The following is a 13,693-nucleotide window of genomic DNA, read 5'->3' on the forward strand; positions in this document are numbered from 1 at the left end:
GATACCCAGTCCACGAGTGCGGGGGAGTGTTACGACGAAATGTTGTGCAATATATAAGAGCAAACCTTTCTCCCTCTTAATAGGCCTTTTAGGAGGGAGGCCCAAGGGGCGACAATTTGTAGTTATGAATTTCCAATTCAAAGCTAAGAATAGTGTTGATAAGACATAATATAAATTACTTTGGAATGCTAATTGTGAATTGATGCTTGAATGTGTGAATCTTTTGTTTGGCGGACTCTGAGAAATGATAATTAAGAGCTGCAAGTAGTGAACACATTTGATGATCATGCAAATGATGTTGTGTATCTACAGGAGAACATTCCAGTTGATGAAGTATTTGGACAATTAAAATGTTCTAGAGAAGGTTTGTCATCAGAAGAAGGACAGACGAGGCTCCAAATCTTTGGCCCAAACAAACTAGAAGAGAAAAATGTAACTTCCTAAATCATTTTTGAAGTCTTTGTATTTGTTTGTTTTATTGATTTGATCATCTCCTAAAAATTAATCATGACAGGAGAGCAAACTTCTGAAGTTCCTGGGTTTTATGTGGAATCCCCTCTCATGGGTCATGGAGATTGCTGCTATCATGGCCATTGCGTTGGCAAATGGGGGAGTAAGAAACCAAACTTTTTCTCTCTGCTTCCAACTCCAAAAAGATTAGTTTTATATGTATTCATTTCAACGTACAAATGCAGGGCAAACCCCCAGACTGGCAAGATTTTATCGGTATTGTTGCATTGCTTTTTATCAACTCCACAATAAGCTTCATAGAAGAAAATAACGCAGGCAATGCCGCAGCTGCTCTTATGGCTGGTCTTGCTCCCAAGGCAAAGGTATTCTTGATTTGTGTCATCAGTCTCCAATATCCATTGGATATATGAAAACCTTTGTGAAAATTGGATTTAAAATCTAATGCACTTTTAACTTTCCCAAATCATTGTAAGGTTCTGAGAGATGGAAGATGGAGTGAGCAGGAGGCTGCAATCTTGGTTCCAGGAGATGTGATCAGCATCAAGCTTGGAGACATCGTCCCTGCAGATGCTCGTCTTCTGGAGGGAGACCCTCTTAAAATTGACCAGTCTTCCCTTACTGGTGAGTCCTTGCCTGTCACAAAGAACCCAGGTGACGAAGTCTTCTCTGGATCTACCTGCAAGCAAGGTGAGATTGAGGCAGTCGTCATTGCCACTGGTGTGCATACCTTCTTTGGAAAAGCTGCTCACCTTGTTGACAGTACTAATCGAGAAGGGCACTTCCAAAAGGTACCAAATCTATAAGAGTCTTTTAGTTCTGAGTAGTTGCAATTTTCAACATATGTTAACTGACACCTTTTTCTGATTTGCTTTGATTTCATCAGGTGTTGACAGCAATAGGAAACTTCTGTATTTGCTCCATTGCAGTGGGGATGATTATAGAGATAATAGTGATGTATCCCATTCAGCACCGAAGGTATAGGGATGGGATTGACAATCTTTTGGTGCTTCTCATTGGAGGAATTCCAATTGCCATGCCAACTGTGTTGTCAGTGACAATGGCTATTGGTTCCCATCGGCTTTCTCAGCAAGGTGCTATCACCAAGAGGATGACTGCCATTGAAGAAATGGCAGGAATGGATGTACTATGCAGTGACAAGACTGGGACTCTCACTCTAAACAAGCTTACAGTTGACAAGACCATGGTTGAGGTTAGTGCAGCTATTGGTACATGAATGCTTAGAGTAGTAATGACAAGAATTCATGTCTGGGTAGAAGGATTCACCAAGAATATGGCTAGCGAAAAGAACTCAAATATGATGCTTTATTGATTGATCCCTAAATCAATCTGTCTTCAGGTATTTGTGAAAGATGTGGACAAGGATACCTTGCTTCTGTTTGCTGCTAGGGCATCAAGGGTTGAGAATCAGGATGCTATTGATGCTTGTATTGTCGGAATGCTGGGTGATCCCAAGGAGGTATATGATGAAATAAATGAAATGCCATTTAAATTCTCTTTCATCTCTCATCCACAAGTAGTGCACTTATCTAGTGTTCGAAAAGTTTGGCCTTTCATTCTAAGAAACATCCTAATGGACGTGGGTAAACCCTGGAGTATGATATTGTCATTGATATGCATTGACATTGGTAACATTGCTAAAAGTTGAAATGCATATGATTGTCTGAAATGTCAGCAGAGAAGCTAAGTTTGAATTCCTGTCCAGTCCCTAGCATAATTAGTGATTGTGATGTTTACTACCAACAAGATGCAATGCAATTGCTGTTACTTATATTAAGGGAGATCGTGAAACAAAACTTCTTTTCTTAAAACTTAATCTTGTTTGTTAAGAGAAATCCAAAAAATTTTCCCATTAGTTTTTGTTAGGGAGAGTTTTATAGAACTAACTATTTCAAGAAACATTTGAAAAAATCAATGTTCTCTATGCTTCTGTATCCGACTTGCAGTTACTTTGTTATGTATTTTGCTTTGCAGGCAAGAGCAGGGATAAATGAGGTGCATTTCCTGCCCTTTAATCCTGTTGATAAACGCACGGCCATAACATATATAGACTCTGATGGCAGTTGGCACCGAATCAGCAAAGGCGCCCCAGAACAAGTACCCCTGCATTCAACTCATGCTAATGGTGCTTTTATTTTCTTTGCATTGTGTTTGTTATTGCTTACATTATTACATGTAAATTCCGTTGTAGATTATTGAGCTCTGTGACCTTCGCGAAGATGTGAAAAAGAAAGCACATGCCATAATTGATAAGTTTGCTGATCGTGGACTTCGTGCTCTTGCTGTTTCTAAACAGGTTGGTTTGTTGATCATGAAGGAATGTAATAAAACAAATCCAACTTGATTTGGGCCACATTATCTGCTTTTACAGGCAGTTCCAGAGAAAAACAAAGAAAGTCCAGGAGCACCATGGCAATTTGTAGGTCTCTTGCCTCTCTTTGATCCTCCAAGGCATGACAGTGCTGAAACCATTCGTCGTGCCCTCCACCTTGGAGTCAATGTCAAGATGATCACTGGTGACCAGCTAGCTATTGGGAAAGAGACTGGTCGAAGGCTTGGTATGGGAACCAACATGTATCCTTCTTCTGCCCTCCTTGGTCAGCACAAAGACGAGTCTTTATCTGGACTACCTGTTGACGAGCTTATTGAGAAGGCAGATGGTTTTGCTGGTGTCTTCCCAGGTAATGAAACTAAACCCTTTATTCTAGAAGATAACTGCTTATAAAACACAGCAGGAGTCTTCAGTTGAAAATCTGGATATGCAATCATTACTCAAAAGCTTGTTTGAACAGATTCGAACAAGATGAGAGTTCTTGTTTGTTCGACAATGTGTTGCCATTTTGAAATCATGTATTTGTGTAACTTGAAAATAGATTGTGTTATACAATTTGTGTGACAATGGTGCTAACTAATGGAAGCATCCAGAGCACAAATATGAGATCGTGAAGAGGCTACAAGATAGGAAGCATATTTGTGGCATGACTGGAGATGGAGTGAATGATGCCCCAGCACTCAAAAGGGCAGACATCGGAATTGCTGTAGCTGATGCTACTGATGCAGCACGGAGTGCATCTGATATAGTCCTGACAGAGCCTGGTTTGAGTGTGATTGTTAGTGCTGTATTAACAAGCAGAGCCATTTTCCAGCGAATGAAGAATTACACCATTTATGCAGTCTCTATAACCATCCGTATTGTGATGGGTTTCATGCTCATTGCTCTCATTTGGAAGTTTGATTTCTCACCTTTCATGGTTCTTATCATTGCCATACTCAATGATGGAACAATTATGACCATTTCTAAAGACAGGGTCAAGCCATCTCCCATGCCCGACTCATGGAAGCTCAAAGAGATTTTTGCCACGGGCATTGTTCTTGGTGCCTACTTAGCTATCATGACTGTGATATTCTTCTGGGCTGCTCATACTTCCGACTTTTTCTCGGTAATAAGTGTGTTATATTTATTTTGCTAGAAAATTAGCCAGCTTTATGGTAAATATGAGTTCTTTACTTATCCTACCAAGAGTTGCACTAAATGATAGTGTTGCTATTTGTCTTATCCTATCAAAACTTTCAGGAAAAGTTTAATGTTAGATCCATCAGGGATAACACTGAAGAGCTCACAGCAGCTGTCTACCTGCAAGTGAGTATTGTATCGCAGGCACTTATCTTCGTCACTCGCTCCCGGAGCTGGTCTTTTATTGAGCGGCCTGGTCTTCTGCTAGTGAGTGCCTTTGCTATTGCACAGCTGGTAAGTCATGTGAAAATTTCAGTTTTAAGATCCCTGTCTTGTTATTTGCAAGACAAAGTGACACATACACTGTATTGATTTATTCAGATTGCCACATTCATTGCTGTATATGCAAATTGGGGTTTTGCAAGAATGAAAGGTATTGGCTGGGGATGGGCTGGTCTTATTTGGCTCTACAGTTTGATTTTCTATATCCCCCTGGATATTCTTAAGTTCCTTATCCGATTCGCCTTGAGTGGAAGAGCTTGGGATAACCTTCTCCAAAATAAGGTAAGCTGATTATTTTCTTGATTAAAGGGAACAGAAATAAGTCACTGAATATTTCTTTCTAATGTTTGTTTCCTCTTTTCTTTATTTTCTGCAGACTGCTTTCACAACAAAGAAAAATTATGGAAAGGAAGAGAGGGAGGCACAATGGGCTGTGGCTCATCGTACCCTGCACGGCCTGCAACCTCCTGAAAGCTCAGAACTCTTCAATGATAAGAACTACCGGGAATTGTCTGAGATTGCTGAACAGGCAAAGAAACGTGCTGAAGTTGCTAGGTAATGCAGTTGCAGCATTGGTTCAAAGCTATTTACAATCCCAGTTCTATACTTGCTTGATTTGTTAACCATAATCTGAATTTTCATGCAGGTTGAGGGAGCTTCACACTCTCAAGGGACACGTTGAATCAGTTGTGAAGCTCAAGGGACTTGATATTGAGACCATTCAACAGCACTACACTGTTTGAGAGCTCTACAGAACAGGAGATTTTTGGAATATTGCAAAGAGAATTGGCAGGCATATATCCCTTCCCTTTTGTTTACGATTTTCTTTGATGATTTTGTAAAAGGATGTAAGATTGGGAATAATCCAACATGACAGATGATAGGTTACTTGATAATCCCTTGTTGGAAATAGATTAGATGAAATTAATTAAGTAGTAATGCCTGATGTTAGTTACTGTTACATTTCATTCAAATGAAAGCTTCCTAATTTTTTTGCTTCTGGCAAAATTTTCTTGTTCTGAAAACTATTTTACCATTTCTTTGTTGCATACTGTTCAATTTTTTATTTTTATTTTTATTTTTTACCTTCGGTACTTGGTTACCATTACTTCTTGTACAGTATTTGTCGCACGCATTTGTTACTTTCTGGTTCACCAAAATATCTTATCTGCTCCACTCGAACTCATGACCTCTTGGTGATGGAAGAGTAATTATTTGATAACTTGAGTATTCATTCTTTGATCATAAGAGGTCATGGGTTCGAGTGGAAGAAACATAATATTATCCTAAATAAATTTGTGCGGGGTAGGTCGTTAAGGTGGAGAACTGTCCCAATAGTTGTTCACGACCAAAGATTCAATTTTATCATCAATTCAATCACTGTTCACTTTTTTTTCCTTTCTTTTTTAACCAATGAATAGATCTCTTTACTTGTACAACTTAGATGTCTCATATTTATTGAAAACGTGATTCAATCGATGGAATTTGGTATGATATAAGTACTGTGCGGGGCGGGTCCAAGTCTTAGCTCAAGATATCTTAAGTGGGAAAAAAATCACCACTATATATACATATATGTATTCTCACCTAAGGGTTTAAAGTAATGGTGTAAATTATGGGTGTATGTTTAATTACTTTAATGGCGTGGATGAGTGATATCAAGCGCGGAACCAGGAATTGCAGTTGGGGGCTACTAGAAGTTGAAGGGGTCGGGGGGCAGTGCCCCCGAAATTTTTTTTTAGAGTTATTTACGACATTACATCTATTTAACCCATAAAATAACCTTAAAACATTAGCATAAATACATTATTAAAGTTGATGAAACAAAAGACCTTAATGATATTTCATATTCCATAACCTTAAAATTAGCAAATTAGGTATTTCATATTTCAACAATTGGACACTTACAAAGTTACAATTAGTGAGCGATTGAGAGTTGAGACTTGGGACTTGAAATGGCTACACCAGAGGATGAGGTGATGAGCAGAGCAAGGGCGGAAGTGGAAAGAGTCCAAGACCTAATAGATGAGTAGAGCCACACGCTCGCACCAGAGGATTGAATCTCGCACAATGGCACAAGCAAGGGCGGAAGTGGAAAGAGTCGAAGAGGTGATTGTGAAGGCTTAAAAGTTAGATGGTCATGGGCTCATCACTCATGGGCTTAGAAGTTAGACGGACTTTTGTTTTAAGGTTATTTTACAATTCATAACTCATAACTTGTATGAGAAATGACCAATGGGCCTGCCCTTTATTTGTGTATATCTATTTATGTATATATATGCGTAAGTATATATATATTTTTTTTAAAAATCTGCACTGCCCAGTGCAATCCCCCACTTCCGCACTTGAGTGAGATGATAAGTAGAGTCCACTATTTTAGGACCCACATGTTTTAAATTAAGGGTATAAACATAGGTAAATGGGGGACATTATTTGGATAACATGGTTTTTCGTCCTCTATGCATGTGAAGGAATGGGGAAGAACATGCAGAGTGAAACATATAGAGATACATTTATTCTCTTCTTTTTTTTCTCTTGTTTTTGTCTTGATCCTATACTAGTGTGTTTGGTCCAAATCATCTTGAAAAAGAAGAGCCTTATTTGGTGGATCAATGTATGATTACATTGATCCCAAGTTATCCAAATCCAATGATAAACCTATCCTAATCCAATGTAAAAAAAAAAAAAAAAAAAAAAAAAAAAAAAAAACATGGTATTGAGAATTTGACATAGACATAATTAGGGTTTTGTCATGCTTAATAAGTTAACAATTTAAGGTTATCCACTTTTGCTCTTGTTGATGTTTATGGGGGACAAAATCAATCAGTTGATCCATAATCAATTATTGAGTATGAGATTAACTTAGTGGAATGGACCCACTAATATATCATCTCAACAAGTTTAATTAAAATATTTACAAATGAGATAATCTAAGGTTAAATAAATGAAAAGAAAAGCTGTACCTAGGGGTGAAAAAAAAAATCGGACAACATCACATGTTTACGAAATATTTACATGCGTAGACCCTAACCCAAACTGAATTTCGAACGTACATAATTGATCAAACCCGAATTAGTTTAAATTCGAACAAGTAAACCAAACAATAACTTATGTCCATGATTTATGTCCGGCAAGTAAACCGGACAAAAAAAATTGTGTTTGGATATGAATTTCAGATGTATAATTGATGTCCAAACTTGATTTAATCTGAATCGAATGGTTTTTCATCCCTAAGTTTGTATCCTTTGCAATCATAATTGACAACTTCTGTTCTTTATCCACTTAGAGGAAAAGAAGAAAAAAGTAAACTAAAATTACCTAAAAAAAGAGATATAAAGTAGTTAAAAAAAGTCTTGAATTAATGGTAAATTTTGATCATGGACATACAATAGGAAGATTCCACACAAGTATTGGGCTTGTAATTTCTTGTTGTTTTCACTTTTCAGTCACATGATCAAGTGGGACTGTAAAGTAAAATAGGAATGAAGACACATTATGAAATCATTTGCAATCCTAGTAATGATAATATATTGTAATGTACACAAACATATTGGTTAATTGATTTACACTCCATTTCTCCATTCAAAACCAATATATTGTTATATAATGCCAACAATATTTCTTCAACATATATACATACATACATATAGAGAGAGAGAGATCAATTAGTACTTTTGCCTTAAAACGTATATATTGATGTAAAGCTCATGCATATAAAGTGACACATACGGTCCATATGGTTGGAAATTGCAAGAAACTTGTTTCTAAACATTAGTATATATAACTGCAGAACACGCGAGCAACTACTTACAATAATAAGAATGGCGTGCATAACCTTAAAGATGAGGTTCGAATTTCCCTCCTCTATTTAAAAAAAATAGTAACTGTAGGTAAACATCCACTCTTAAAAGTGATTAATTTCAGTCCCAAAAACAACAGACAAAGTGGGTTTTTGTGATGTGATAGCTATAACTAAAAACAAATGAAAAAGTAAGCTCATAATAATGTATAGTTTAGGTGTGCGGCTATTACTTTTTTTCTTTTTTCTTTTTTTATCGAGAACGACATCATACGAATTTACTCTTTAAACATCTAATATGGGTTCAAACTCGGGTCGTCAAGCCCGCATGCATAGAAATTTCTCACCTGATAAAAGGATAAGTTGGGTCAATGCCCAAAACGTGTGCACAAAGGTGCTGACATTGCTAGTGTGAATCAAACTCATGATTTTCATGTTAATATGGTTTTACCCTAAAGAGATTTACTATTAAGCTATCGCTAAATTAGTTGTGCGGCTATTACTCACTTTGGTCACGTGGAGGAACTTAATGCTGAAACATGCAACTATTTTACAAATTTGGTGTTCTAGATCGAAATTCAATATCTTTTTCATTTTCTTTCTACTTCATTTGTTAATATCCCACATCGGTTTGAGATGTCCAAACCATGTGGTTTATAAGAAAATCTATGACCCCACCACATTAAGAGATCTTTTCCTTTGCCTAAGTATCATTAAGTGAGATGATTCAAAAAGAATAAAATCATGCTAACGCAATGATCTATCGAAATCGGTAAACTCAAAGTAGATAATACTTTTGATTTGAGTAGGGTAGTTGATTTGGCTCCAGTCGACATTTTATTTGAATAGTGTTATTCTTTGTGATTTACTTCTTCGATATACAACACAGCCATGGTGCAAAGATATATAACAGTGAGAATAAGACAAATTTTGAGAATGGGTTTTGGTATCGTTTGTGTGAATTGGGTACTTGGGGATTCAAACCTTCAAAAGTGAAAGAAATCGAAGGGTTTTAAGGTGAAGAGAGAAATATAGCAAAAGCTTTCAAATCTCTCTTTATCAACTAGTAAAATGAGTGAGAAAACAATGAGAATGTTTGACAATGCATGTCAATACGTTGAGTTGGGTGCACAGAATTCAAGTGAATCCGCGAGCATCACATATCATACATCATATATGATGTATATGAAATATTGTGCGTATAAATTATAATTCAATAGCTAGGATAATTGGGATATTAAGATCCTTATCATTACTGTCATATACATGGCTGATGGCAGCTGTAGCTAGATAGCTCCTGTGGATTCTTTTCCCTCCCTATTAGCAAATACATGAAAAGGGGGAAACTTGTCATATGCCTTTCTTTTGTTCTCATCTTTCCTTTTCCACTTTGCAGGCATATATATATATATATATATGGTTTTGTCAGTAGACGATATTCTAAGACCATTTTTCATGTTACCTACATTACCCATTCACACTACTTTTTCCCAATAAAGATTGGAGTGATCACTAGACGATTACTTTATGGAATCCAAGATAGATAGGTAGATATATATATATATATATATATATATATATATATATATATATATATATATATATATTGTAATTGAGAAATCACCCGATTCTAACATGTCAATCAAACATGTGAGTAGGCGTAAATCTTGGATTGTCAGATAATCCGTATTACATTGGCGATAGGTAAAATTGGATTGAAATACATGTGGATAATAGCCCGAAAGTGGGATAAAGCCAAAGAATGAAAACTCTACAAGAAAATATCTTAGCTCGTTGGTTATAACTTCTAACCTCGAGCACTATAAACTCAAAGTCCGAAAAAATAATCAACTACACTATCTCGAAATGGTTGGAATCAAGATATACCTAATAGACAAAACTCAAGATAATGAGAGATTAAAACTAATTAGCATTTATTTATTAGAAATTAATTACTTGGACAATAAAGGAGAAAATAGAGGTTAATAACTAATTAAAGTTTACTAAATTTGGATTTTGGACAATTATGTTGAAGAAACATCAGGAGAAGAAAACTCCATAGATCCATAATCAAGCAACTCTTCTATCATCTGCTCTATGTGGTCATCTTCAAGTGCCTTAAACTGCTGTTGCTGTTGATTGATCCCCAGTTCACTAACTTCCCCACCAACCCATTTTGTCTCCTGCCATTCTGAGCCCAATTCAGCAATTCTTCCTGCAATGCCATCACTTGTGGCAAATGGGTTACGTTGTCGCTTTCCATGGGACTCTTTTGGTGCATTTTTTTTGGTCATTTGAAGTTGAAGAGCTGCCATGTGAGACTTGTGTAGCTTAGCTGCTAAAGTTGCTGAGAGAAGCTTAGATGAAGATGTTTGTGGCTCATTGGGATTGTATGGGAAGTTGGTGCGTGCTTTGGTTCCACACATGAGCCTTGCAGCCTCATCGTATGCTCGTGCCGCATCCTCTGCTGTCACGAATGTGCCAAGCCAAATCCTAGTCTTCCTGTAATCCAAGAAACGTTAAACGTTTTTAAGTAAAAAACATATAATCAGAGTAAAGAAACGTTTTTGTGTATGAATTCTTTGGAAAGTGGATTTACAGTAAAGGATGCCGAATCTCTGAGACCCATGAACCCCAATGCCTTTGACGAACTCCGCGGTAACGATGCTGAGGTCTAGCCATTGTGTTGAAGAGAGAGACGTTTGTACTATTTTGGATGTAGAGAAGCTGTTTGTTGAAATTCCTGAGAGAGAAGAATTGAGTAGAAACAGGGGATTAAAGCTGGAGAGTTGCAAGGGTTTATACAGGCCTTCTTTTGCGGCCTTCTGGCAATCAATACAGCTATTGGGTCCACAAGGTGTGTCTCTCTTTCTCTCCTTTCCTTTTCAGCAATTCTCTCTATTTTACAGGGGTGGTGATTCTTTTCTCTTTTAACTTTTGTATGCTTTGTGTGCTTAAACCTTGAACATGAGTTGTTATGTTCACAAAGAGCAAATGGGTTTTTTGTCAGTATATAAACTGTGTTCAAAGAGTCAAGTATAATACAACCATATATATCTTTATAATACTATATATACCTTTCTTAACACTAAAGTTACTCACCAAGTTGAGTATATTTATGTTTATTTTCCATACCAAGATGTCTTAGAAAGAGAGAATAAGTGTATGTATATTTATCATAGTAGTTCAAGAGGACATGACTACGTGGCTCACATCACAATTACTAAACATAGGAAACCTACTGTTATGCAATAATCGTAATGGTGAAGATAGAGAGAAACGACATTTCATGTAATTTTCAAGCCCCAGACATACATGCCCCCATGGACCTTTTTTGTAGCAGCTGCTATATTTGACCAACCTATTAATCTTTGTTTTTGTTGCAATATTGCATATGTTGACATCAACTACACACCCATTTTTCTTCTCTTCTTTCACTAATCACTCATTTTTGTAGGTGTCACACTCCCACTCACATGGCCATGTCATTTTGATATTGCACAATCACCATATGCATCCAAAGGCCTATCTACAGACCAAATGTAGATTAAATGAATGTCATATTTTATCTTACATCATCAGTGCCCCTTGGAACTCTCATGTGTGATTGAGGAATTTGTGTGAATTTGGGCTCTTCTTATACAAATGAAGCCGTCCATTAGGTACCCTCAAAATGTGGAAATATGTATGGTGTTTATGAAATAACTCACAGATGAATTATTTGTGATATATAGCTTCTCTCTGTATGCCACTGTTTTTCTGAACATGATTGTGTCATTGTTTCTTTTTTTTAAGTGGCCTAAAGCGATCAGGTTAAGACAAAAATGACATCTATAGCACATTTTGTAATCCTGTAATGCCTTCCTTGCATAACCATTCATTGAATTGCCATGAAATCCACATACACACATATAGTTTGTGCCAACTCATGGGCATTCACTCTGGATGATAGAGATGAAGAAAATTTTCTGACATACTTGAAAAGGTTTAATTTATGTTCACATGTGGCCGAGTGATAGAGTTGCAATGGTGGAACCTAGAGGTCATAGGCCTAGTCGGTTTATCTTGTTGTTAGGCGTTCCGTTTGTGGGGGAATCCAGAACGTAGCCTGTGTTTACAGTTATGGTAATTGTTCCTAAATCCTAACATGATGAACTCGTAACAGCACGGGGAACAATTTTGTTTAGATATTAGTTGCTTATTCCTTTTGCTTGTTTGCTCTCTCATAATTGACTTAATGTTGTTTTCTCCTCCATTGCTTCACTTTGCTCTTTACATACATTTATTTTGGTGCAACATTGCCGATTTATTGTTTCGATGTAGAAGTTTGCTAATCTGTTCCTTCTCTCCATCAAACTGATGCAGCCAACCACTCATAGTCATAGATGTGGAGGCCTGAAACTTGCATGGAAGACCACAAGTCAGAAATTGATAAATGGGACTTGGGAGCTGGAATTTATGTATCTTTCTATTTGCTTTGGAAGCTCGCTGCACGGAGATAACAATGCAATGGACTGAACTCGTGAGAAAACTGGTCATAGATATTTAGTCTGCGAACCTTTATTTGCAGGGTGCAGTAGCCCTCTTTACATGCTATCTATCATAGGTGGCCGCTTAGTATTTACTCTTCCATGTTTTTGGGTTATGAAACTCTGGCCTGCAGTCATGGAAATAGCGTTCTGTTAGAGCTTGAGTTATCTCTCTTTGCTCAAGAAGCAAAAGCATAAGGTGTTCCTTTCTGTTGCTTAGACAGCAGCCCTATTAAGGAAGGCATTTGCCCTCTTTATCAATAGATCCCAACTCCCATCTCTAAGCAACGTGGGATATTCGTATCAAATATCCGTTGGTGATTTATGAAATTGGTCTACATAATGTGTGGCATACAGCATACTCGTACCTTTCATGTAACAGTGTGTCTACAACTAAAACGTTTAATAGCCCTGTAATTTATCACAGTATGCTACACAACATAATTGTTACCAGTAAAAGTTCAACCAAACACCTACCTAGTATTCATGCAGCATATTTGCTACTAAAATTGTTCAGCATTTCTGCTATCACAATTTCTACTAGCATATCTGCTACTTTCAAAAAGTTTTATCAAATTAGTCCATTGTTTTTCTTATGTTCAGTAGTTTCTTTCAAGTTAAAGTTTAGGAATACCAGTCCACATAATAGTCAAACTCCTGTTGTAGGATTACAAAAGAAGTATTTCTAGATGCAATCAAAATTTTATTTTGTTGGAAATTCAAACTCAAATACATAAACGATATTATTCGTTCTGGGTTAAAGACTCGCATAGATTTTTTTTTTGAGCCATCTTCATTAATTTTTAGATCAAAAAATACGTGCTTGTACCAGAGCTGCTAGATCTTTAATTATATATCGATTGGGCTATGTCAAGTCTTGATATATGTTTTAACAAAAATAAGAAAAAAAGGAAAGAAATATATAGACTACATTGTTTTTCTTCTTTCAAACGAGGAGGTCCTTGGTCACCAGGGTAATACATACTATCTTTACCACTTCAATTAAGGGTTTAAGGCTTAATTTTTAGTGTTTAGAGTTTATAATTTAGTATTTAGAATATTCTTCCCCAGAATCTTCTATATTCTAACATTGAACATCAAAATACTAAATAACATATTTTAATTCGTAATTTAACATTG

General features: G+C 36.6%; 2 protein-coding genes across 2 annotated transcripts; one reads left to right on the forward strand and one right to left on the reverse strand.

The window, feature by feature from the left end:
• The first annotated feature begins 514 nt into the window (after positions 1-514).
• Positions 515-5,221, forward strand: LOC120007071 (ATPase 9, plasma membrane-type). Its single transcript, XM_038857237.1, has 13 exons — positions 515-613; positions 696-833; positions 945-1,259; positions 1,355-1,681; positions 1,829-1,948; positions 2,464-2,586; positions 2,681-2,785; positions 2,861-3,170; positions 3,415-3,929; positions 4,064-4,237; positions 4,325-4,507; positions 4,602-4,780; positions 4,872-5,221. The coding sequence occupies exons 1-13, from the start codon at positions 545-547 to the stop codon at positions 4,966-4,968; spliced, it is 2,655 nt and encodes an 884-aa protein (XP_038713165.1). The 5' UTR covers positions 515-544; the 3' UTR covers positions 4,969-5,221.
• A 4,713-nt stretch (positions 5,222-9,934) lies between these two features.
• LOC120007863 (ethylene-responsive transcription factor ERF003-like) lies at positions 9,935-10,857 on the reverse strand. The gene is made up of 2 exons (XM_038858331.1): positions 10,624-10,857; positions 9,935-10,526 (listed from the first exon to the last, which is right to left on the reverse strand). Exons 1-2 carry the CDS (start codon positions 10,704-10,706, stop codon positions 10,049-10,051), a joined length of 561 nt encoding a protein of 186 aa, XP_038714259.1. The 5' UTR covers positions 10,707-10,857; the 3' UTR covers positions 9,935-10,048.
• Between the last annotated feature and the right edge of the window lie 2,836 nt (positions 10,858-13,693).

This window comes from Tripterygium wilfordii, chromosome 10, assembly GCF_013401445.1.
Source record: "Tripterygium wilfordii isolate XIE 37 chromosome 10, ASM1340144v1, whole genome shotgun sequence".
In the NCBI taxonomy this organism is placed as follows: domain Eukaryota; kingdom Viridiplantae; phylum Streptophyta; class Magnoliopsida; order Celastrales; family Celastraceae; genus Tripterygium; species Tripterygium wilfordii.

Bases quoted from the DNA above. Each gene is read 5' to 3' on its own strand.
- LOC120007071 (XM_038857237.1), top strand. From the start codon at position 545: ATGTGGAATCCCCTCTCATGGGTCATGGAGATTGCTGCTATCATGGCC. The intron at 1,949-2,463 runs GTATATGATGAA...TTTGCTTTGCAG, and splicing joins TGCTGGGTGATCCCAAGGAG to GCAAGAGCAGGGATAAATGA. The intron at 2,786-2,860 runs GTTGGTTTGTTG...CTGCTTTTACAG, and splicing joins CTCTTGCTGTTTCTAAACAG to GCAGTTCCAGAGAAAAACAA.
- LOC120007863 (XM_038858331.1), bottom strand. From the start codon at position 10,706: ATGGCTAGACCTCAGCATCGTTACCGCGGAGTTCGTCAAAGGCATTGG. The intron at 10,527-10,623 runs GTAAATCCACTT...CTTGGATTACAG, and splicing joins GAGATTCGGCATCCTTTACT to GAAGACTAGGATTTGGCTTG.